At 44.1% G+C, this 23396-nt stretch overlaps 2 protein-coding genes and 1 long non-coding RNA gene across 10 annotated transcripts in view; 2 read left to right on the forward strand and 1 right to left on the reverse strand.

Annotated features, from left to right (window-relative positions):
• LOC127009545 (actin-histidine N-methyltransferase-like) overlaps positions 1-23396 on the reverse strand; it is a 77871-nt gene that overhangs the window by 31181 nt on the left and 23294 nt on the right. The window lies entirely within an intron of this gene.
• LOC127009543 (uncharacterized) overlaps positions 1-23396 on the forward strand; it is a 54790-nt gene that overhangs the window by 26666 nt on the left and 4728 nt on the right. Inside the window, exons 2-4 of the mRNA XM_050882717.1 lie at positions 9331-10236; positions 15879-15958; positions 16553-17026. Of these exons, the coding sequence (XP_050738674.1) occupies positions 10078-10236; positions 15879-15958; positions 16553-17026 (713 nt within the window). The 5' untranslated portion in view covers positions 9331-10077. The remainder of the gene's footprint in view (positions 1-9330; positions 10237-15878; positions 15959-16552; positions 17027-23396) is intronic.
• Positions 20971-23222, forward strand: LOC127009546 (uncharacterized). 8 transcript variants are annotated; one of them, XR_007762045.1, is made up of 7 exons: positions 20971-21165; positions 21639-21851; positions 21905-22066; positions 22478-22531; positions 22586-22639; positions 22694-22747; positions 22906-23222. It is a non-coding gene; the product is annotated as an uncharacterized LOC127009546 (long non-coding RNA). The 8 variants fall into 8 exon arrangements; XR_007762047.1 differs by lacking the exon at positions 22586-22639; XR_007762044.1 differs by lacking the exons at positions 22478-22531; positions 22586-22639; positions 22694-22747 and adding an exon at positions 21425-21532 and having other exon boundaries at positions 21744-21851.

Consider the following 23396-nt stretch of genomic DNA (forward strand, 5'->3'; position numbering starts at 1 on the left):
TCAAGGTAACTCACAATTTTGTCTCTAATTATGCCCTCAAGTAGCTTACCTACAACCGAAGTTAGACTAATGGGCCTGTAATTACCTGGTACTTTTTTGTCTCCTTTCTTAAAAATCGGTGTCACGTTAGCCTTTTTCCAATCTGAAGGGACAATGCCTTGTCGCAAGGACATATTGAATACGGTTGTGAGGGAGGAGAGTATTTCTTTGTTTCTTTCAGCAGAGTTGGATATACTTTATCAGGTCCAGGACTTTTATTTGTTTTAAGTGATTTGAGGGCTTTAAGGACTTCATCGGGTTTTATTTCAAAGTTAGACAATGCATGCTCGGGATTTACATTAGTACTGGTGTTGGTGGTGGTGGTGGGAGGACTGTTATTATTAAACACCGAGGAAAAGTAATTATTTAATAGGTTTGCAACGTGTTGGCTGTCAGTCACTAGTGCACCGTCGCTGTTTATTAAAGGTCCAATTCCACTTCTGATCGCCTTTCTGTTGTTTATGTAACTGAAGAAGGATTTCGGATTATTTTTACAGTTGGCTGCAATATTTTCTTCATATCTACGCTTTGCCTGATGCACTAATCTTTTACTCGTCGCCTTGCATCATTGTAAAGTCTAATGTTTTCGGGCGTGCTTTGGTCTTTCTTTAACCTGTAAGACAATTTTCTCTCCTTGACTGAGTGTTTAATTTCGCTATTAAACCAAGGTGGACTTTATTAGTGTTAATTCGCTTCTCGCACAAGGGGACAAATGTGTCCTGCTGAGTGAGTAAGTGATTTTAAAGTTTAGCCAGGCGTCCTCTGCATTGCCGTCATCTGATAGTTGCATATCTATTAGTTTTCGTCGGATTTCTACGAAGTTGGCTCTTTTGAAATTGGGCACCTTAACTTTATTTTCAGTCACCGATGTTTGAGCTCTAATGTCAACGCGCACTAGTTTATGATCGCAGGAACCGAGGTGTTCTCCTACCGTGACATTACTGACTAGGTTATCTTGGGTCGCTATAACAAGGTCAAGTATGTTATTTTGTCGAGTTGGTTCAGAAACCATTTGGCTTAGATAATTTTCCTCTAGAAATTCGATCATTCTATGGGACTCACCTTCTGTACCCGACAGTGTCGCCCAGTCGATATGGGGGAGGTTAAAGTCTCCTAGTATCAGTGAGTCGCTGTTATTAAGTGACTGCCTTAAGACGCTGTACATTTCAAGATCGCCATCAAGTGATTGCCCCGGAGGCCTGTAAGTGACAGATATATTTAAATTGACTTTTGCAATGTTTACTCGCACGCACAAATGTTCAACGTTACTGTTTCTTGGTGTTTTGTCAGTAGGTTGCAAGTAGCTTTTGACAAATAGGGCGACACCACCTCTACGGTTTACACGATCATTGTTGAAGAATCTGTAGCCATCTATGTTGTATTCGGAACTTAAATCAATATTAGTGGTGTCGATAAATGTTTCGGTTATAGCAATTACGTCAAAGTTTTCTGTCAGAGCAAGACATCGCAGTTCATCAAATTTGTTTCTTAGGCTACGCGCATTGAAACTAAGGACTCTTAGGTTATCTTGAAGCTTGGTAATAGAGTTACTGGAGGGTTCAATGTTACGAGTCTGTTGCGGTGTGAGGTGTCTATTTACACGGGCGGGATGGAAGGACGTGGCTGAGAGTCGTTTTTTGTTGTTCGGGCGTTATGTACGGCGTTGTTGAGGAGCCTTCCAAATCTGGCTGCCCTGATGGGGGACAGGTGTATGCCGTCCCTTTGGAAAAGTCTACTCTGGCCGTAGAAATCGTTCCAGGCGTTAAAGAATTCGACGTCAAGCTCTCCGCAGAGAGTCTGCAGGCGGTTGTTGAGGCTGAAGGCCTTACTGTAGAAGTCGCCCTCATCCCATGTCCGTGGTAGAATTCCTGAAATCAAAATATTAGGGATTTAGTCTTATACTGCTGGATGAGCCTACGGTACTTGTCCAGCAGTTCCTCAGACCGGGTCGTGGTGACGTCGTTTGTACCTGTGTGGAGAACAAAGAGTGAGTCATTAGAGGCCTCAGCGGAGACCTCGTCCAGGGCAGCTGTGATGTCGTCAACACCAGCTCCAGGATAACAGTAGTTACGCCTACGACGGGAGACTCTGCCACAGAATTCAACCACCTGATGGCGAATCATAGAGTCACCGACCAAGAAGGTGCTCTGTTCCTCGTCCTCCTCCTCCAGTATGGCAAATCTGTTGTAGCAATGAGTAGGATAAATGGCTCTAGGGGCGGGTCTGGCTCCTCCTCTCACGGGGGTGAAGCATTCAGCGTCAGCTCTACCGGGTCCTGTGACGTGCCTTCTTCGGAAGGTGGCTGGGCATCGAGTGCAGGTGAGGAGGGTGATGAGGCGTCAATTGGAGGAGGGGCGACGATGTTGGACTGGATAAACTCCTGCAAGGTATCAACAGTACTTGTTAGTTCGGTGATCTTCTTCTCGCCAGCCGTTAGCCTTTCGTCCTGTTGAAGGAGTCTCGTTTCCATCTGCTGAGTCAACAGGCAGATCTTGCAGACGGTCGATCGTCCTGAGAAGAAATGACCAGAGAAGTTTCCTGTGCAAGTCGAACATTTCTTTAGCGCCATCTTGGTAAGGAGGAGGTATCTATATATTTGCTTTGCTTTTTCTTTTTCGTAGGGCAGAGGGACGCGTGCGTGAATAAGCGAGAATAAGTGAGAGAGAGAGAGAGAGAGAGAGAGAGAGAGAGAGAGAGAGAGAGATGGGAAGGCGTAGGAGGGAGATAGGGATGGCGGGCGGATGAGGGCGAAGGAAAGGGGGGGAGAGAGAGAGGGTGGGAACGAGATAGGGAGTGAGGAAGGAGAGACAGAGAGGGGCAAGTGGGGGGTAGTAATGAGAGAGAGAGGGGGGGGGGCAATGGAGAGGGGAGGCGAGAGAAGAGAGAGAGAGAGAGAGAGAGAGAGAGAGAGAGAGAGAGAGAGAGAGAGAGAGAGAGAGAGAGAGAGAGATTGGCAGGCGTAGGAGGAGATAGGGATGGAGGGAGGCGAAGGAAAGGGGGAGAGAGAGAGGGTGGGAACGAGATAGGGAGTGAGGAAGGAGAGACAGAGAGGGGCAAGTGGGGGGTAGTAATGAGAGAGAGAGAGAGGGGGAGGGGCAATGGAGAGGGGAGGCGAGAGAAGAGGAGGAGCGAAACGCGAGAGGGAGGGAGGGAGGATTACTGGTCTCTGGGGAATAATCTGGTCAAGTCAGGTCAGGTAGGTCTGAACACCTGCGTAGGAAGCGGCGTCGGAGTGGAATCTGGAAATATATAAAGAATGTGGCGGAAAGAGTGTAACACTGTGTTTTGTGTATAGGTGTATATATGTTTTACAGGGCGCTACTGCGAGAGGGTAGTTACAGGCGGAGAGAGGTAGTAAAAATAAGGGCAATACTTAATCCTGTCCAATGAAGCACGTGGTCGCACAGCAAACAGCACACCTCTGCGGGCAGCTAACTCGGTTGACAATAAGCAGTACGCAGCACGACGCGAAATAGCACACGGCACACAGCACAGCAAGATCTACAGTACAGTTCAGTACAGCACACGAGGGTGGATTCGCGGAGCAGGGGGAGGAAAGGAGGAGGAGGAGGAGGAGGGAGAAAACAAGAGACAGGGAGGGAGGAGGAAACTGCGCAGAAAGGGAAAGAGGAAAAAAAGAAAGGAGAACAGTAGTGGGGAAAGAAGATATTAATAAAGGGAGGGAGAGGGAGGGAGAGGGAAGTGGGATATAGCATAGGGGAGGACAGAGGAAGGGGAAGAGGAGGAGGAGGAGGAGAGGGAGAAAGAGGAACACATAGGGAGGCCGAAGGGTCGAAGGGAGAAAGGGAAGCAGGGAAGACTAGCTACAGGGAGGGATCGAGGGAGAGGAAAGGGAGAGGAAGGGTAAGGAAGGGAAGAGGGAGATGAAAGGGAGAGGGGGAGGGTAAGGAAGGGAAGAGGGAGATGAAAGGGTGAGAGGGAGGGTAAGGAGGGGAAGAGGGAGAGAAAAGGGAGAGAGGGAGGGTAAGGAAGGTAAGAGGGAGAGAGGGAGGGTAAGGAAGGGAAGAGGGAGAGAGGGAGGATAAGGAAGGGAAGAGGGAGAGAAAAGGGAGAGAGGGAGGGTAAGGAAGGGAAGAGGGGAGCCATAAATACCAGGATGCCCTCGACGATGCTACCTACCGTCACCACGAGGGGAGGGAAGTCAAGGGCGCTGGAGGAAGGGAGGCGAAGGGAAGGAGGGGAGGGTCGGGCAAGGCGGGTTTTTGGTGCCACAGGGAGGAGGAGGAGGAGGAGGAGGAGCAAGGGCAAGGTGGGTAGTGTTCTAATTAAGGATGTGAGGGTGAAATTAATGCCATGTGGGGCCGCTGGGGTGCACGGACAGTAGTAGTAGTAGTGGTAGTAGTAGTAGTAGTAGTAGTAGTAGTAGAAGTTGTATGTGGTAGTGGTAATGTTGGTAAGTGGACAGGACATGTAGATGGGATGCGGTTAGTAATAGTAGTAGTAGTAGTAAGAGTAGTAGTAGAGTAGTTAGCAGTCTCCGGTTAGTGGTTTTGGCAGCACTAATAAGCGTGACAGGACAAATATGAAATGGTACATGATTAGTGGCGTTTAATTAGTGGTAGTTATGTAGTAGTGATATAAAGTACTAAGACCCGGAGGACAGGATGCGTAAGATTAGCGGTAGCTCGTTAGTGGTCACCATATGGAGTGTGGATTAGCTGATGGATTGGATACGGTCAAGAGTGGTGGAGCTTATGCATTAGTCTACAGGGGTGAATGTATGTCCTTGAGGGCGGTACTACATAGAGAGAAATCTTGCATGAGTCTTGGTTAGGAGAAGAGTTTGAGGTATAAGGAAGGAGGGAGATGAGGGAGGGGGAGGAATAGGGAAAGGAAGAAGATTTGAGAGAGCTAGGTTAAAGATGGTTGGAGGTTTGTGAAAGGGAAGGAGATGGGAAAGAGCTAGGTTAGAGATGGTAGCATGGGAGGAAAGGGAAGGTGATGGGGGTATGTAAGGGGAGATGGGGAGATTTTAAGGTTACGTCAGTTCCTAGGTGCATTGAGTGACTGTGAAAGGGGTTAGGTGGCTTGGTTAGGGGGAGTCTACTGAGTGTATATGTGTCCTTGGAAGGGTGGCACTGTATGGAGATCTTGGGTGAGTCTTGGTTAGGAGAGGGACTAAGGATTGCGTCTGTTCCAAGGTGCATCGCCCTTAGTGGCTGTGAAAGGGGTTAGGTTGGGGTAGGTTAGGAGGGTTGAGGTGAACTGTTTTCTCAAGGGTGGCTTAGAAAAGAGGGAGTGTGGCTTGATCAGAAAAGACGATTGGGGTGGTTTAAAGAGTAAGGTTGTAAGTTGACTAATCGAAGAGCAAAACAAAAACAAAAAAAGAAGAAGAACGAAGAACTTGAAGGAAAAGAAAAAGAACAAGAATAAAAAAGAACGAGAGGAAAAGGCAAAAGCACAAAAAATAAAGACGAAGAAAAAATGAAAAAGGAAAGAAAAATAGGGAAAAAAAAGAAAGAAAATGGTTACTAATTAATGTGCAGGTGTATTAGTTAAAATAGTAAGATTGTAAGTTGATTGATAGAAAAAAACGAAAAAAAAACGTAAAAGAACTAGAAGAAGAAGAAGAAGATGAAGAAGAAGAAAATGATGATGATAATGAAGAAGAAAACAAGATCAAGATAAAAAGTAAAAAATAAAGATGAAGAAAAAATGAAAAAAAGAATGAAAAGGAAAAAAAATTAATGTACAGGAATCTTATAGAAAAACTTACATACAGGTGAAATTGCAGGTGATTTGCATACCTATCCACCACCACCACCACCACCACCATCACCACCACCACCATCACCACTACCACCACCACTACCACCATCACCACCACTCTATATATGTTTACTTAACTCTCTATTTACTTCCCTGTCTGTCCCTAAGTGTGTGTCTATGTTGACCTTCTATCAGCCGGGGCAAAGGTTATGTTTATCATGCTGGACCTGGCTAACATCTCACGGGTAGTGGTGGTGGTGGTGGTGGTGGTGGTGGTAGTAGGGTCATTGAGCTGGAGGTGGTGGTGGTGGAGGTGGTGGTGGTGGTAGTAGGGTCATAGAGCTGGAGGTGGTGTTTGTGTTGGTTATGGTGGTGGTGATGGTGGTGGCAATGGTGGTGGTGGTGGTGGTGGTAGGGTCATTGAGCTGGAGGTGGTGTTTATGTTAGTTATGGTGGTGGTGGTGGTGATGATGGTGGAGGTTATGGTGATGGTGGTAGTAGTAATGGTTGAGGGAAAGAGTCGTTGAGGTGGTGGTGATGTTTGTGTTGGTGGTTAGGTTAGGTTAAGTTTGTAGTGGTGAGGGAAGGGTGGTGGTGGTGGTGGTGGTAGTTGTTGTTAGTGGTGGTGGTTGTAGGTGGTGGTTTTGGGGATGATTGTGACGGTGTTGATTACATTGTGATGGTGATAGTGGTGATGATGATGATGACAGAATGGTGAAATGATGTGAATAGGTTGTGGTGGTAGTGGTGAAGTTAGAGGTTGTGGAAGAAGTACAGTAGTGGTAGTAGTAAAAGTGGAGGTGCTGGATGTGGTGGTGTGGTGGTGTAGTGGTGGTGTAGTGGCGGTGGTGGTGGTGGTAGTTTGGCAGTTGTTGTTAGTGGTGGTGGTGGTGGTGGTGTTGAGGATGAGAGTGACGGTGTTGGTGGTACATGATGGTGATGGTAGTGGTGATGATGATGATGATTACATGGTGATGAAGATGGAACTTGGTAGTGGTAGCAGTAAGAGGTTAGTGGTAGTTAGAGGTAGTGGTAGTAGTGAGGGTAGTGGTGGTGGTGGTGGTGGTGAGACAGCTACACATACAAGTCAACCACACTTCATTTCCACCACACACACACACACACACACACGCAGATAGATAGATAGATAGGTAGTTTATTGACCACACTTACAGATAGATAGATATATAGATAGATAGATAGATAGGTAGTTTATTGACCACACTTACAGATAGATAGATAGACAGATAGATAGATAGATTATGTGTTTTCTTCTTTTTCAGTCTTTCTTTTCTTCTTTCTTTTCCTCTTTTTCTTCGCTTTATTTTTCTATTTTTCCGTCTTAATTTTCTCCCTTCTTTTCTTCTTTTTCACACACACACACACACACACACACACACACACACACACACACACACACACACACACACACACACACACACACACACAAATACAAACATGGATCTGCTCTTAAAAGCCTCACGCGATGGGGCACAAGTTTTTTTTTTCCCTTTTTTTTTTCTTCACCTTTTGACTGAGGGACCTAAAAAAAATAAAGACTAACACCAACAGCAAAAAAAAAGGCCGTCCTACGCCACTTAACCCAAGAGATGAAAGGTCACTTATAATAAAGGTCTGACTGTAAGAGTACACATAAGAGAGTTCGATTTAAAGGGTATTCATTAAAAGAAGGTCCGATTTAAAGGGTGATCATGACAGAAAGGTCCGATTTAAAGGGTGATCATGACAAAAAGGTCCGATTTAAAGTGCTCGTAACAAAAAGGTCCGATTTAAAGGGTGATCATGACAAAAAGGTCCGATTTAAAGAGAGCTCGTAACAAAAAGGTCCGATTTAAAGGGTGATCATGACAAAAAGGTCCGATTTAAAGGGTGCTCGTAACAAAAAGGTCCGATTTAAAGGGTGATCATGACAAAAAGGTCCGATTTAAAGGGTGCTCGTAACAAAAAGGTCCGATTTAAAGGGTGCTCGTAACAAAAAGGTCCGATTTAAAGGGTGCTCGTAACAAAAAGGTCCGATTTAAAGGGTGATCATGACAAAAAGGTCCGATTTAAAGAGTGCTCGTAACAAAAAGGTCCGATTTAAAGGGTGCTCGTAACAAAAAGGTCCGATTTAAAGGGTGCTCGTAACAAAAAGGTCCGATTTAAAGGGTGCTCGTAACAAAAAGGTCCGATTTAAAGTTTGCTCATTACAAAAAAACGTCCGATATAAAGGGTGATCATGACAAAAAGGTCCGATTTGATTTCCAGTATACACAGAAAATCAGAATTCTTCGTTATCCGGTCTGATCATCACTGTATTATACGGAGGTTACAAGCGATGGTTCTTCACTCCTCTGGTTCGTCATCTTCATCATAATCATCATCTTATTTTCCTCTTTCTCCTTCTTGTTATTTGTCTCCTTCATCCTCTTCAACTTCTTTTTTATTCTCATACTTCTTCTCTTTATTATTACTATGACTATTAGGATGATGTAAGAGCTTAAATAACCTCCTCATGCTATCCCCTCTGTTTAACCAAGGCTCGCTGGAGAGTTAAGCAAATAACCAAGTATTTTTACATGGCAATATTAAGCTACTGAGAATTTAATTTCGACGCAATGTATGTTTATCTTTTCCTCGAAGGTCCCAGAACTCAAAATAGTCTTACGCCGTGGATGCTAAGGCAGAGATTCGACACTTTATTCGGATTTTTATTTGGTGACTTTTGGTCCATGTTGTGTTGTGATTTTAGCTAATGTTGGATTCTTATAGCGTGGTAAAAATAACTATATATCTATTTATCTATACATCTGCCTGTGTTTATAAGTATCTATCTATATCAGTCTCTTTTGGTCATTCTTCTGAACTCTCTTTTTCTTTACAGGGGAAGTGTTTAGCGGGCTTTTTTTTTCATTATTCCTTTTTTTTTTTTGCCATTGAGCTGCTTCCTGTACTGTAAAAAAAAGTCTATCTATATCTACTTTTCAACTCTACCTTTCTATCTGTCTATATGTCTGTCTTTCTACCTATGCCTATATACCTATCTAGTGTTTACCGGGCTTTTTTTTCTCATCATTCTTTTTTTTTTACATTGAGCTGCTTCCTTTACTGTAAAAAAAAGTCTATCTATATCTACCTTTCTATCTGTATATCTATCTATATACTTATCTATTTATCTATCAATTTTTTTCTGATTAGGCAAGTGAAGCAGCGCAGATAAGCAAGAGGGTGTGTGTGTGTGTGTGTGTGTGTGTGTGTGTGTGTGTGTGTGTGTGTGTGTGTGTGTGTGTGTGTGTGTGTGTGTGTGTGTGTGTGTGTAGTCGGTACTTTATGACCAAGAGTGTAATTAAATGATAAACAGTCGGCAAGATAAACAAAGGGACTTACGTATAATATTTACATTAGTAAGTGGGACAAACTGCATTCATCCGTTATGTGTGTGAGTGTGTGTCTGTGTGTGTGTGTGTGTGTGTGTGTGTGTGTGTGTGTGTGTGTGTGTGTGTGTTCTTTCAGTAATCTCTCTCTCTCTCTCTCTCTCTCTAATCCATCTTTTCATTACAGGACGACGGAGACAACAACAACAACAACAACACAAAAGGAACTCCCAAAATTAAGACATAAGAAAAATTGATATTTGAAAAATGATAAAGAAAAACACTGAAAAAAAAGGAAAAAGAAAAGAGGAAGTAGGAAGTATAAGGATAAGAAATATATAAAGTAAGAATTAAGAAGATAAAAGTAAAAGAAACGAAAAGAAATAGAGAAGGGAACGGCTGAAAGGGAAAGTGAGTGAAAAAAAAGATAAAAAGAGAGGAAGGTCACTGAGAGAAAAAAAAGAACTGAAAATAAGGAGAAGGGAAAAAAAAGGGAAGAAAAAGAAAGAAGAAAGATAGTAAAGAACAAAGAATAGAAAAAAGATAAGGGAAAAGGAAAAGAAATCGAGAAAACTGAGATAGAAAAGGAAAAATATAAGAAAGAAAAAAAGGAAAAGAAACCAAGAATACTGAGATAAGAAAGGAAAATATAAGAAAGGAAAAAAGAAATCAAGAAAACAGAGATAAGAAAGGAAACATAAGAAAGAAAAAAGAAAAGAAATCAAGAAAACAGATAAAAAAAGAAAAAGATAAGAAAAAAAAGTGAAAGAAAAGAAAAGATAAAGAAGAAAAACCGAGGGGAAAAAGAACTGCAAGAAAAGGAAGGAAAAAGATAAGGAGTCCAACACCAAGTCCAACAGAGCACAGTAACAAGCGATGCAGAAGTGGAGTCTCGTCAGGAGGTAAAAAGACAGCCCCGAGGGACGAGAACGAGATGGCGGCGGGGCGGGGCGGGGCGGCGAGGCACGGGAAGTCCGGGGCACTGCTCACAAGGGGTTGCTTCCTGCTGGTCCCTGTGCTGCTGGTGATGACGATGATAGTGATGGACAAGACCAGCGCCCTCACCATCTCACGCCAGCCCTATCCATCCTTGGTGAGTAATTGATGTTTTCTGTTTTCTTCACTTTTTCCTTGTATATTTTTTTCCTCCATGGTGAGTAATTGTTATTGTTGTTGTTTTCTTTATTCCTTCTTTACACTTTATCCCTTCTTGGTGAGTAATTGGTGATGTTAATATTATGTTTGTCTTCTCTCTTCTATTACACAAGGGGGGCAATGTGACGGATGTGAGCACAGAGGCAACGCGTAGCTGGTCGTATGTCTCCAACTTTTCCTTAAGCTTTATCACACTTTTCTATGTCAGTTGTAGTGTTTATAAGTAACTTCTATGGTTACTTAAGAGTCGATCATTGTTTGTTTTTTTGCATTTTCACATTTTTCTTTTCTTTTATCTTTATTGCTGTCAGTTGCAGCGTTTATAAGTAACTTCAATGGCTGATTTTAAGAGTCGATCGATGTTTCGTTTTCATTATTTTCACTTTTTTTTAGCCTGAGGTGCTTTTTTTAAGGTAACTAACGGCTCCCGAAGAAGGTTTGAGGACTACACTAACCTCAGTTTTTATACTTTTATGTCAGTGTTGCAAGTTTAAACAACCTCTATTCCTTCGATATGCGATTCTCTACTCTTTAAAATTCTCTTCACATTTTTTTTTTCGGCCTACGACGCTGGTAAGCTTTCGTGGTGGGGCCTGATGGTCGGCCCGAGCTCGTAATGGAGTAGGCAAGTGTTTACAGTGGCGCCACCTTGCAGTGTCTTTAATAACCTCAATGATTCCTAGTGATCTGATCGTTTCCTGACCCTCAGTCTATTACACTGCACAATGTCGATTGCTAATATAAACGACTGATCCGCTCTCGGTCCTTTTCACTGGTCTCTGCCGGTTGAAGCGACTTGAGCGACGTCAGAGGCTCAAGGTTCAGGCAATACACGCCTCTCAGTCCTTTTCATGCTCTTTTCTATGCCGGTCGTAGTGCTGTAAACAACCTCAACACTCCTTAGGGTTCACAGAGGCCACGAGTGTCATTACAGGATGCAAGGTTGATCGTTTCCCCCAGACAGAGCGGCAGAGAGCGTTCAAGTAAGCACACCCAGGTTCAATCGATTCTCAGTTCTCTCTCTTTTCTTCTTCACACTTTTCATTGTCCTGCGGGGTCAGCGGGATCACGAGTACTACTATTACAGGATGTGAGGTCAGAGAGAGAGAAAGAGAGAAAGAGAGAGAGAGCGTTCAAGCAAGCATATCCTGGTTCAGTCTAAGTTCAGCTGTTTTTCTATCTTTTCTTCACTTTTCAATGTCTTGCAGGTTCACAGAGGTCACAAGCACTATTACAGGATGTGAAACCAATACAGATATATAGGTAAATAGATAGATATAGAGAGACAGAGAGATAGAGACAGTTTATTTGTTTTCTTATTTATCAGTCTTTCTTTTCCTCTTTTTCTTCGCTTTATTTTTTTTCCGTCCTTATTTTTTTCTTCTCTTACCCACCAGACATACAAAGTTAAAGCAAGCAAATCCTGGTTCAATCTATGCTCAGGTTTCTCTCTTTTCTTCTTCACTTCCTTATGTCAGTTGCAGAGTCAAGTAACCTCAACGGCTCTGTAGGCTTCGCTGAGGGCACGCGCACCGCTTTTACAGGATGTTAGGCTGTTATTCCGAGATAGAGAGAACATTCCAGCAAGCTAACCAAATAAAGCTCTTTCTCTTTCTCTTCTGTTTTTTATGTCAATTCCAACGTCATCAGTAACTCCCAACGGCTCTTTAAGGTTCACTAAGACCAAGCGCACCACCATTAGAGGATGTGAGGCTGTTATTCCCTAACCAAACAACGCTCTTTTCCTTTTTTCTATGTCAATTCCACCGTCATCAGTAACTTCAACGGCTCTTTAAGGTTCACTAAGACCACGCTCACCACTATTAAAGGATGTGAGGCTGTTATTCCCGGACAGAAGGAGCGTTCAAGCAAGCTAACCAAACAACGCTCTTTCTCTTCTCTTTTCTATGTCAATTCCAACGTCATCAGTAACCTTAGTGTCTCTTTAGTGTTCACTGAGGCCACGCGCTCCACTATTAAAGGATGTGAGGCTGTTATTCCCGGACAGAAGGAGCGTTCAAGCAAGCTAACCAAACAACGCTCTTTTCCTTTTTTCTATGTCAATTCCACCGTCATCAGTAACTTCAACGTCTCTTTAAGGTTCACGGAGACCAAGCGCACCACCATTAAAGGATGTGAGGCTGGTATTCCGAGATAGAGAACATTCAAGCAAGCTAACCATCTAAACCTCTTTCTCTTTCTCTTCTGTTTTCTATGTCAACTGCACCGTCATCATTAACCTCTGTGTCTCTTTAGGGTTCACTGAGGCTACGCGCACTGCTATAATAGGATGTGAAGCTGTTATTCCCAGACAGAGCGAGCGTTGCAGCAGGCTAACCGCGGTACATACAACCCGAAATAACCAAAACACCCAACTAGTGTGATCTAGAAAGCTGCGTCTGGTCCCAAGTGCATAAGGGAACAACGAAGCATGCAGTAGTAAGCAGAAAGTGTGTGTGTGTGTGTGTGTGTGTGTGTGTGTGTGTGTGTGTGTGTGTGTGTGTGTGTTAAAAAGAAGAAAAGAGGGGAGAAAATAAGGACGGAAAAAAATAAAGCGAAGAAAAAATGGAAAAGAAAGAAGAAAGACTGAAAAAAAAAACTATCTGTCTATCTATTCATCTCTCTACCTATCTATCTGTAAGTGTGGTCAATAAACTACCTATCTATCTATCTATCTGTGTGTGTGTGTGTGTGTGTGTGTGTGTGTGTGTGTGTGTGTGTGTGTGGTGAAACTCAACAATATGTCCAAGGCCAGTGCCATAACATGTGGGCCCTCGCGGTCACTGTAAGAGCCCCCAGCATGTAGCAGTGCCGTGGCGGGCCCAGCAAAACAACCAAGCAGTACCAAGTGACGTGGCTGAACACACAGACTCATTAGTAAGCAAGTCTCTCATTCTCAGACGCTTTCGCCTCTCACAACAAACATTTCTAAAAGCCACAAAGGAGATTAGCCGGGTTGTATGCATTTTATCACGCCCATTGTGCAGAATCCTTGTCAAACTATCACTGGGCTCACAAAACCACCTACCCATGGAAATACTAATACAACAACCTCTACGAAAGCATTAATATATGTGGGTGTGTAAATCCGGATATTTATAGGAAAGGTTAGGTTAGGTTAGGTTAGGTTAGGTCAGGTTAGGTTAGGTTAGGTTAGGTTAGTAAGTGTCTTTCGATAGGCAAAATCTACGGCCTACAAACATATAAAATCCTTAATCGCAGCTACTAAGAGATGATGACGGCTTAGTCAGAACCGCTTTTAGGAGATGAGTTTCTTCTATTACACCATGAAGCTAAGAGTGTTTATACAGATGCTTAATAGTGTAAAAAATAGTGGCCTTGATGTATATATGATTTGATTTGCAACCATGTCTCACCCGACTGATAAATCCTACAACTACACTGATAGAGCTTAGATCACCCATTTCTTATGTAGCTTTTTTTTATCGAAATGAAGGAAGTTTAAGCTGAATAGGAAGAAAACATTCGATATTTTCTTTCCTCCCTGATACAGTTCAAGCGCAAGAGTGTAAATATATATAGATTGCTTTGTTTGTTCGGTCCTTCCTCTTTCCCCTCTTACCGTAAAACAAATCTAAGGAGTTAAAACCCATTGAACAGCAGGAAGGGACCGCGTTTTGCTTTGTTTTAGTCCTGGTTCTTCCCTCTTAACGTAAAACAAATCTAAGGAGTGAGAACCCATTGAACAGAAACAGGTGCCCGCGGTAGAAAAAACGTGGTATTTTGTTGTTGTTGCTCTTGTTGCTGTTGTTTTTGGCTGGTTGACTTTGATTATTGTTTAGTCCTTGTTCTTCCCTCGTAAAACAAATCTATGGAGAGAGAACCCGTTGAACAGAAGCAGGTGCCCGCGGTAGAAAAGACGTGGGATTATTTTTGTTGTTGTTGTTGCTGTTATTTTTGGCTGGTTGGCTTTCATTGTTCGGTCCGGCCTTCCATCTCACTGCAAAACAAATCTTAGGAGTAAAAACCCATTGATCAGTACCAGGTGACAACAGCAAGCGAAGGGACACCTTGTTTTTCCTTTCTTTTTTTGTGTGTGTGTGGTTTTGCTTTGTTTATCTACGTTATCCCCCGTTTTCCTTCTCGGTTTTTCCTCCTTTCCTTCCTCCGTCATCCACATTTTCCTCTTCTCCGTTTGGTTCTCATTGCTCCTCCTCCTCCTCCTCCTCCTCCTCCTCTTCTTCGTTATCGGCATTTTCATTCTCGGTTTTTAGTCCTTTAGTCCTTGCTCGTCTCTCACCGTACAACAAATCTAAGGAAAGAGACCCCATGTACCATCAGCAGGTGACAGCAGCAAGCGACGCGACATAGCAAGTGTGACGGACTGGAGTCACTTACACGTCTAGGGGAGCTGATGAGATGAATAGCCCTTGACTCTTTCCTTATTAAAATTGCTGTGGGTGGTTGGAGCCTCCCCCTCTACCCCTTAACCTCCCTCCGCCCTCCCTCCCTTCCTGTCAGTATGAACGAGATGTACACAGTTAGTAAGTCAGTCACCCATTAAATGATCCCACACACTCGGACGTAATAATATGAAACGCTGGACGAAAACGTGGCTCATTCACTTGTAAGGAAATAAGCGTAGCTATGCTTTTCGTTCATTCTCTACTGAGTCTGTTTCATCAGTCCTACATGGATCACCGAATGATGTCACTCACACTATGACATGCAAGGGAGGAGCCGGCTCGTCTGCATCCGACACGATGAGGTGAGGGATCTGACAGCCAGCATGCTGGGGGAGGTATGCCAAAACGTCACTACCGAGCCGGCACTGCTCCCCCAAGACGGCGAACACCTTACATACAGGATGGCCAATACTTCACGTGAGGCACGGGTTGATGTAAGTGCCCGCGGATTCTGGGTGCGCGGACGGAGAGCATTCATGGACATCTGCATATTCAACCCGATGGCTGCCGGTTACCGTGAGTTGCCCCTGGAAGCCGCCCACCACAGGAAGGAGCAGAAGACGAGGACTTACGGTGAAAAAATCCAGCATGTGGATCACGGCAGCTTCACCCCCCTCGTCTTCACCACATCCAGCGGGATGGGTCCCAGGGCCCGAGGCTTCTACGCACGACTCACGGAACTGATCTCAGAAAAGAAGCATCAGCCAAGGAGCCACGTTGAAGCCTGGATGAGGTGTCGCCTCTCGTTCTCCCTGCTCAGGTCGGCCATCCTATGTCTCAGGGGCACCAGACACTCTGGCCCAAAAGCCACCAACATTTCCAATATGGACTATGAGGCCACAGTGGTGGAGAGTTACATTGGGGTGGGTCGGGAGCGACATGAGTAGGGTAGGAAAGGGGGATCAAGACGCAATAGATGATAAGGTGTTATGTATAGATTTAGTGCTAAGTGGTATTAGTGATATAGTTGGATGCCACAGTCATTAGCGAACAGAGTTGAGGCTAATGACCTCGAATTTATGGAGCTCTCCATGATTATATGCCGGGAAAAATAAACATGGGTGGAGGTATCTTTTATATGTGGTAGTAGTAGTAGTAGCTGTAGTAGTAGTAGGAGGGGCACTGTTAACTACAGCCAACACTATATTTCCAGGGCGTCCTCAGCGTCAGGTTCCGGGGCGTCCGCTCGGCCTTCATGCACCCGACGGCCACCTCCTTCAGCCCCCCCCTAAGGTGAGCCCCGACCAGTGCTGAGTACCGCTGTGTTACTGGCCTGGGTCCCATAACTATGATGATGGTAATTAATTATAACAATAGTAATAATAATAATAATAATAATAATAATAATAATAATAATAATAATAATAATAATAATAATAAAAATAGTAATAATAATGATAATAATAATGATAATAATAATAATAATAATAATAATAATAATAATAATAATAATAATAATAATAATAATAATAATAATAATAATAATAATAATAATAAGAAGAAGAAGAAGAAGAAGAAGAAGAAGAAGAATGGTGTCCCAGACGACAAATACGATTATAGTAATCTAAAACCCACCATCATCATTACTACCATCATTATTATATAATTAACTACTGCCTGATAATATTAATTATTGTTTCTAATATTAATGTTACTATTTTGAATTATTTTATTGGTAATTATTATTATCATCATGTTATATTATCATAGTTCACGGTACAATACCAATACTCCCCGGCCTGGCGGTGCACCGGGCGGGGTGGGTGCCGGGGTCGTGACCCATGGCCGCGTCACCAGCGCCGTGACTCACGCCTCTCCCACCCCCAGGAACAACAACGCGGCGCACCGGCCCCAGAACCTCGGAGGCGGCAGCATCAGCAGTAGCCTCATGCCCCCCGGTGTGGCCAGCCGCGCCCCGTCCACCCGCACCCAGGAGGCGGGCCCCGCCGCACCTGCCCTCTTGCCGCCGCCGCACGCCCCGCGGCCCCGCACCTTGGCCTCGGACGCCGGCAGCCACCCGCAGCAGCCCACTTTCGTGAGCTTCGGGACGGACAGGGCCTCGGAGCCGCGGCACGCCAAGTGGAGCCGCTCCCAGGCGTCCGGCGCCTCCCTGGGCAGCGGCGGGGGGTGGGCGGGGATGGCCGCGCCTTCCGTGCAGGGGCGGCGGGCGTCCTTGTCGGGCATGGAACACCAGCGGGCACACCTCACGGCAGGGCTGGCCGCTCCCGACCCCGCCGCGCCCCCCGGCAGGCAAGACACCTTCGGTCTGGACATCACGGAGGGCCTCTCGCACCTCGACAGGTGAGCCATTTTCCTTACGACCCTGTGTAGTATTACCTTATAATAACGATAATAATAATAATAATAATAATAATAATAATAATAATAAAATTAATGATAATAATAATTATTATCATTATCATCATCAATATAATTATTGCTGTCTATTATTGCTGTTGTTATCATCTTCGTCATCACCAGCACCCTCGGTGGCCGCAGCGCCGCACACCGGCTGCCCCGCGGCCCTCAGCCCGTCACGTGGGCCTCACTCGACGCCTCCCGCTGCGTACGTGACCCTTCCGCCTCACGCAACTCGTTACGTAAATGGGGATCAAATTTCTCCTTAAGGTTTTATTAGCTCCCTCCGGCCTTGAGGTAGAGGGTGTTGTTAGCAGGGAACTTCCCACCAGCACAAGGACACGCGATCACGCAAAACCTAGCGCAATTAACCCTAGACACAACTCAAGGCAAGTTAGGCAACACAAACATGTAAAAATTACCTAACCTACCCTAAGCTAACCTGTCAACGCCACAAGGACACACGACTACGCCGAACATAACCTAAAGTATAACCTGTCAACGACGCAGGAACACACCGCCAAGCAAAACCAAACGCAAGTAAACGTGGACACACCTCAAGGCAACACAAACACGTAAAAATTTCCTAACCTACCCTAAGCTAACCTGTCAACGCCACAAGGACACACGACTACGCCGAACATAATCTAAAGTATAACCTGTCAACGACGCAGGAACACACCGCCAAGCAAAACCTAACCTCTCAACACCGCAGTGGCACACGACCACAAAGAACCTAACCTAACCTAATCTCCTGCAGCGCCACAAGAACACGACGCCAAGCAAAGCCTAACTTCTTAACGTGGCAGTGGCAAACGACCACGCAAAACCTAATTTAAACTAACCTCTCAGCGCCACAGGGATACGCCGCCACACAAACCCTAACAATTTGGTCGGCAAACTGTAGCTCCTGGACTTCTGTGACTTTTTGGGGACACCGCTGCGACTCGAAAATCTTCCTAAAGTATAGACCGCCTCTTCAAAGCGAGGCGTCATACACCGTAACACTATTCGCGGCAACATTACACTTTTTATTTGAACGAAGAGGTAAGTTCGTATAAGTTTTACGGTTTCAAAATATTATCTAGTTTCTGAGGCAGATTTGTGTGTTTCAGCTTGATCTTTGCATTGCGGTTCAGTGAATTTTTTTTTTTCTATGAAACAAAAAATTTGCTCCTCTGTACCATTAAGAGCCGCTGACCGCTGGGCTGGTCAAGCGTATCGTCACTCGTTGTGGCCATTCTGGCACTGACCACTCCTGGGCCTCAGGGAGTCAGGGAAAACTCAGGAAACGATGTATCGCATATCCGCATCCGCATCCGCAATTTTAAAAAACGAAACATCCGCATCCGCATTTGTGATGAAGTAAATATCCGCATCCGCATTCGCATCAAACACAAAGAGGATGTGGCGGATATACTTTAAACATTACAAAGACTCAGTGCCGAGTGCAGACTACTGAGTACAGAGTTTACGAAATTGAAGAAAATGAATTAATGCATGTTTACTTAATTATCTACTAAAATTACACCTTGTATTAATTTTGTTTCAAATTTACCCAACCTAATGTGTCAAAAGTTTTGCGGAAGGGTAGGAGGAGGGAGATAATTTTACATAGTAATTATGTACGGTAGTATGTATGCTTCATGTAATAAAAGAGAGAGAGAGAGAGAGAGCTATTTTTTTTGTTGTTAGTCCCAATTCAGAATTCGATAACTTTGTTGAGTATTCCGATAATCGCTAATCCGAGACCGGCTTCACTGATCAGCTAGAGCAAACTAGAGAGACTTTGAGAGAGAGAGAGAGAGAGAGAGAGAGAGAGAGAGAGAGAGAGAGAGAGAGAGAGAGAGAGACCCGCTATTTTTTTTTTTTTTTTTTGTTAGTCCGCAATTCACAATTCCGATAACTTTGTTGAGTATTCCGATAATCGCTAATCCGCAAATTTTCCGGCTTCACTGATCAGCTATCGCAAACTATCCGACCCGACTTTGACTCCGGCCAAAAGTAGGCGACTCCGGTGACTCCGACTCCACACCCTTCACATTATACAACACATGAAAACAACACAAATGAGTCGTATTATAAGACACTTCGCCGCCCAAGAACACATATTTGACAAGGCTTTCGTAAGAGTTGTGGGCATTTCCAGGAATAGTTTAGGGACCCTGATGGTAGTTTGACCCTTCTTCTGTACCGTGAACCTGAAGAAACACTCAGTAGAACTCAAATGACCCCCTCTTTGACCTTTAGAAATAGCTGATGTGAGAAGCGAAACTGTCTTATAATACCGACCTATATCATCATACACACGCTCAAAGGGCCAGCGAGACGGAGATGACCACCGCCGCCACGCGCATCCATAGCTTATGCTCCCAACTTGACACCATCTCAGTCACCGGCGTCCATATACGTGCATTCATTTGCGCTTAGGGAGATTCAGATGACCTCACACAACTCGGCGTCGCAGCGAGGCGTATCTGTTTCAGCAGACGCGAACATCTGCGCCAAATGGTTCCCAAACAAACACGTAAAGGGTTCCCTCCCCTCCCCTTCGACTCTCCCTCTCCCCTCCCTTTCCTTCCCCTCCTATTCCTTGCTGTCTTCTTTTCCTTTCCTTCTTTCTTCTTTGCTGTTGCCTAATCTTCCCTTCCTTTCCCTTTTCTCCTCCTTGCCCTTTCATCCCATATTATCCTTCCCTTTACTAATTACCTTACCTTACCTTACTTTATATTACTTTACCTTACTTTACCCCTCTTCCCTCCCTTCCCTTTCCTCCCCTCCCCTTCCCTTCCCCTCCCATCCCTTGCTCTGTCTTCTTTTCCTTTCCTTCTTTCTTATCTTTTGTTGCTTAATCTTCCCTTCCTTGCCCTTTTCTCCTCCTTGCCCTTTCATCCCATACTATCCTTCCCTTTACTAATTTACCTTACCTTACCTTATATTACTTTACCTTACTCCCCTTCCCTTCTCTTCCCTTCCCCTGGTCTCCCTTCGCTTTCCTCCCCTCCCCTTCCCTTCCCTCACATCCCTTGCCTAATCTTTCCTTCCCTTCCCTTCCTTTCTAAGTCTTCCCTTCTCTCTTCCTTGCCCTTTCCTTTCCTCTTGTTCAACCCATTCTATCCTTCCCCTTATAAATTTACCTTACCTTACCTTACTTTCCTTCCCTCCCTTTCCTTTCCTTCCTCCCCTCCCCTCCGTGTCAGTGATCCCCTCTACATCCTTGTACAGACGCCCCTCTCAACAGGAACTCCACGCCGCTCTCAAAGTAATTACAAAGCACTTAACTCCTGACCTTTGCTGTTACTGAATGGAGCAAAGAGCGCGCACTGAGAGGCTTTCAATGCTCTGAGATTCCTTATCCATCAACACTACTCAAGCAAGACGCAGTCCTTCACTAGACTCCTATGGCTTCACGTCTTTATCTATCGTCTTCTGTTTATCTTCTCGTCTTCTCCCTACTCATTCATCCAAGCTCGATATTAATGACTATGACTTCAACGCTTAACTATAAGATCGACAGCATACTATTCTTACGGTTCTTAAGGTGAGAGGGAAAAAGTGGTGCTTCAGTCACTTCAAAGTCTACTCATTCATCCAACTCTCATCCAAGCCCGATGAATAAAATAAATGACTTCAACGTTTAACTCTCTCAAATCTTTAATATCCTCTTATGTTAACAATGGTGAAAGGGAAATCACGTTAGTACTTAAGTCACTTCCAAACCTACTCATTCATCCAAGAGAAGAGGGAAGAGAGAGGAGAAAAGAAGAGGAAAGCAAGAGAGAAAGAGAGAGATAAGAGTTTGCGTCGGGGGGAAGGTGTAGAGAGAGAGAGAGAGAGAAGGCAAGAGAAGAACAGATATGAGAAGAGATGAAAAGAGATGTGAGAGAGAGAGAGAGAGAGAGAGAGAGAGAGAGAGAGAGAGAGAGAGAGTGTGTACAAAAACTATTACTAGAACTTCAACTTTTAACTGCAAGATCGACAACATACTCTCACGGTGTCTATGGTAAGAGGGAAATCATGCTACTTCACTAATTTCCAAATCGTTTTCTACTCAGCATCTCTCTTCTTTTAGGGTTGTTGAGGTTCCGTCATTCTCCTTTTCTACTCAGTATCTCTCTTTTAGGATTGTTGAGGTTCCGTCATTCTCCTTTTCTACTCAGTATCTCTCTTTTAGGATTGTTGAGGTTCCGTCATTCTCCTTTTCTACTCAGTATCTCTCTTTTAGGATTGTTGAGGTTCCGTCATTCTCCTTTTCTACTCAGTATCTCTCTTCTTTTAGGGTTGTTGAGCTTCCGTCATTCTCCTTTTTCTCAGTATCTCTCTTCTTTTAGGGTTGTTGAGGTTCCGTCATTCTCCTTTTCTACTCAGTATCTCTCTTCTTTTAGGGTTGTTGAGGTTCCGTCATTCTCCTTTTCTACTCAGTATCTCTCTTCTTTTAGGGTTGTTGAGGTTCCGTCATTCTCCTTTTCTACTCAGTATCTCTCTTCTTTTAGGGTTGTTGTGGTTCGTCATTCTCCTTTCTACTCAGTATCTCTCTTCTTTTAGGGTTGTTGAGGTTCCGTCATTCTCCTTTTCTACTCAGTATCTCTCTTCTTTTAGGGTTGTTGAGGTTCCGTCATTCTCCTTTTCTACTCAGTATCTCTCTTTTAGGATTGTTGAGGTTCCGTCATTCTCCTTTTCTACTCAGTATCTCTCTTCTTTTAGGGTTGTTGAGGTTCCGTCATTCTCCTTTTCTACTCAGTATCTCTCTTCTTTTAGGGTTGTTGAGGTTCCGTCATTCTCCTTTTCTACTCAGTATCTCTCTTCTTTAGGGTTGTTGAGGTTCCGTCATTCTCCTTTTCTACTCAGTATCTCTCTTCTTTTAGGGTTGTTGAGGTTCCGTCATTCTCCTTTTCTACTCAGTATCTCTCTTCTTTTAGGGTTGTTGAGGTTCCGTCATTCTCCTTTTCTACTCAGTATCTCTCTTCTTTTAGGGTTGTTGAGGTTCCGTCATTCTCCTTTTCTACTCAGTATCTCTAGGGTTGTTGAGGTTCCGTCATTCTCCTTTTCTACTCAGTATCTCTCTTCCTTTAGGGTTGTTGAGGTTCCGTCATTCTCCTTTTCTACTCAGTATCTCTCTTCTTTTGGGGTTGTTGAGGTTCCGTCATTCTCAGTATCTCTCTTCTTTTAGGGTTTAGGGTTGTTGAGTTTCCGTCATTCTCCTTTTCTACTTAGTATCTCTCTTCCTTTAGGGTTGTTGGTCATTCTCCTTTTCTACTCAGTATCTCTCTCTTTTAGGGTTGTTGAAGTTCCGTCATTCTCCTTTTCTACTCAGTATCTCTCTTCTTTTAGGGTTGTTGAGGTTCCGTCATTCTCCTTTTCTACTCAGTATCTCTCTCTTTTAGGGTTGTTGAGGTTCCGTCATTCTCCTTTTCTACTCAGTATCTCTCTTCTTTTGGGGTTGTTGAGGTTCCGTCATTCTCCTTTTCTACTCAGTATCTCTCTTCCTTTAGGGTTGTTGAGGTTCCGTCATTCTCCTTTTCTACTCAGTATCTCTCTTCTTTTGGGGTTGTTGAGGTTCCGTCATTCTCCTTTTCTACTCAGTATCTCTCTTCCTTTAGGGTTGTTGAGGTTCCGTCATTCTCCTTTTCTACTCAGTATCTCTCTTCTTTTGGGGTTGTTGAGGTTCCGTCATTCTCCTTTTCTACTCAGTATCTCTCTCTTTTAGGGTTGTTGAAGTTCCGTCATTCTCCTTTTCTACTCAGTATCTCTCTTCTTTTAGGGTTGTTGAGGTTCCGTCATTCTCCTTTTCTACTCAGTATCTCTCTTTTAGGGTTGTTGAGGTTCCGTCATTCTCCTTTTCTACTCAGTATCTCTCTTCTTTTAGGGTTGTTGAGGTTCCGTCATTCTCCTTTTCTACTCAGTATCTCTCTTCTTTTAGGGTTGTTGAGGTTCCGTCATTCTCCTTTTCTACTCAGTATCTCTCTTTCAGGGTTGTTGAGGTTCCGTCATTCTCCTTTTCTACTCAGTATCTCTCTTCTTTTGGGGTTGTTGAGGTTCCGTCATTCTCCTTTTCTACTCAGTATCTCTCTTCTTTTAGGGTTGTTCAGCTTCCGTCATTCTCCAAGTATTCCCAGACGCTTCCACCTCTCACTTTTACTATCTGCAAAGGTCGAGAGGAAAATTAATCGAATATTCATGAGTGCTTTTTTCACGTTCGTGGTACAGGAGGAGGGTCAAGCTACCACCGGGGTCATAAAAGCATACCTCTGGAAATGCCAAAAAATCCTATTCGTTCCACACACTTCCTAAACACGTAAGCTGAAGGCCAAGG

The sequence above is a fragment of the Eriocheir sinensis genome, chromosome 41, assembly GCF_024679095.1.
Source record: "Eriocheir sinensis breed Jianghai 21 chromosome 41, ASM2467909v1, whole genome shotgun sequence".
Classification (NCBI taxonomy): domain Eukaryota; kingdom Metazoa; phylum Arthropoda; class Malacostraca; order Decapoda; family Varunidae; genus Eriocheir; species Eriocheir sinensis.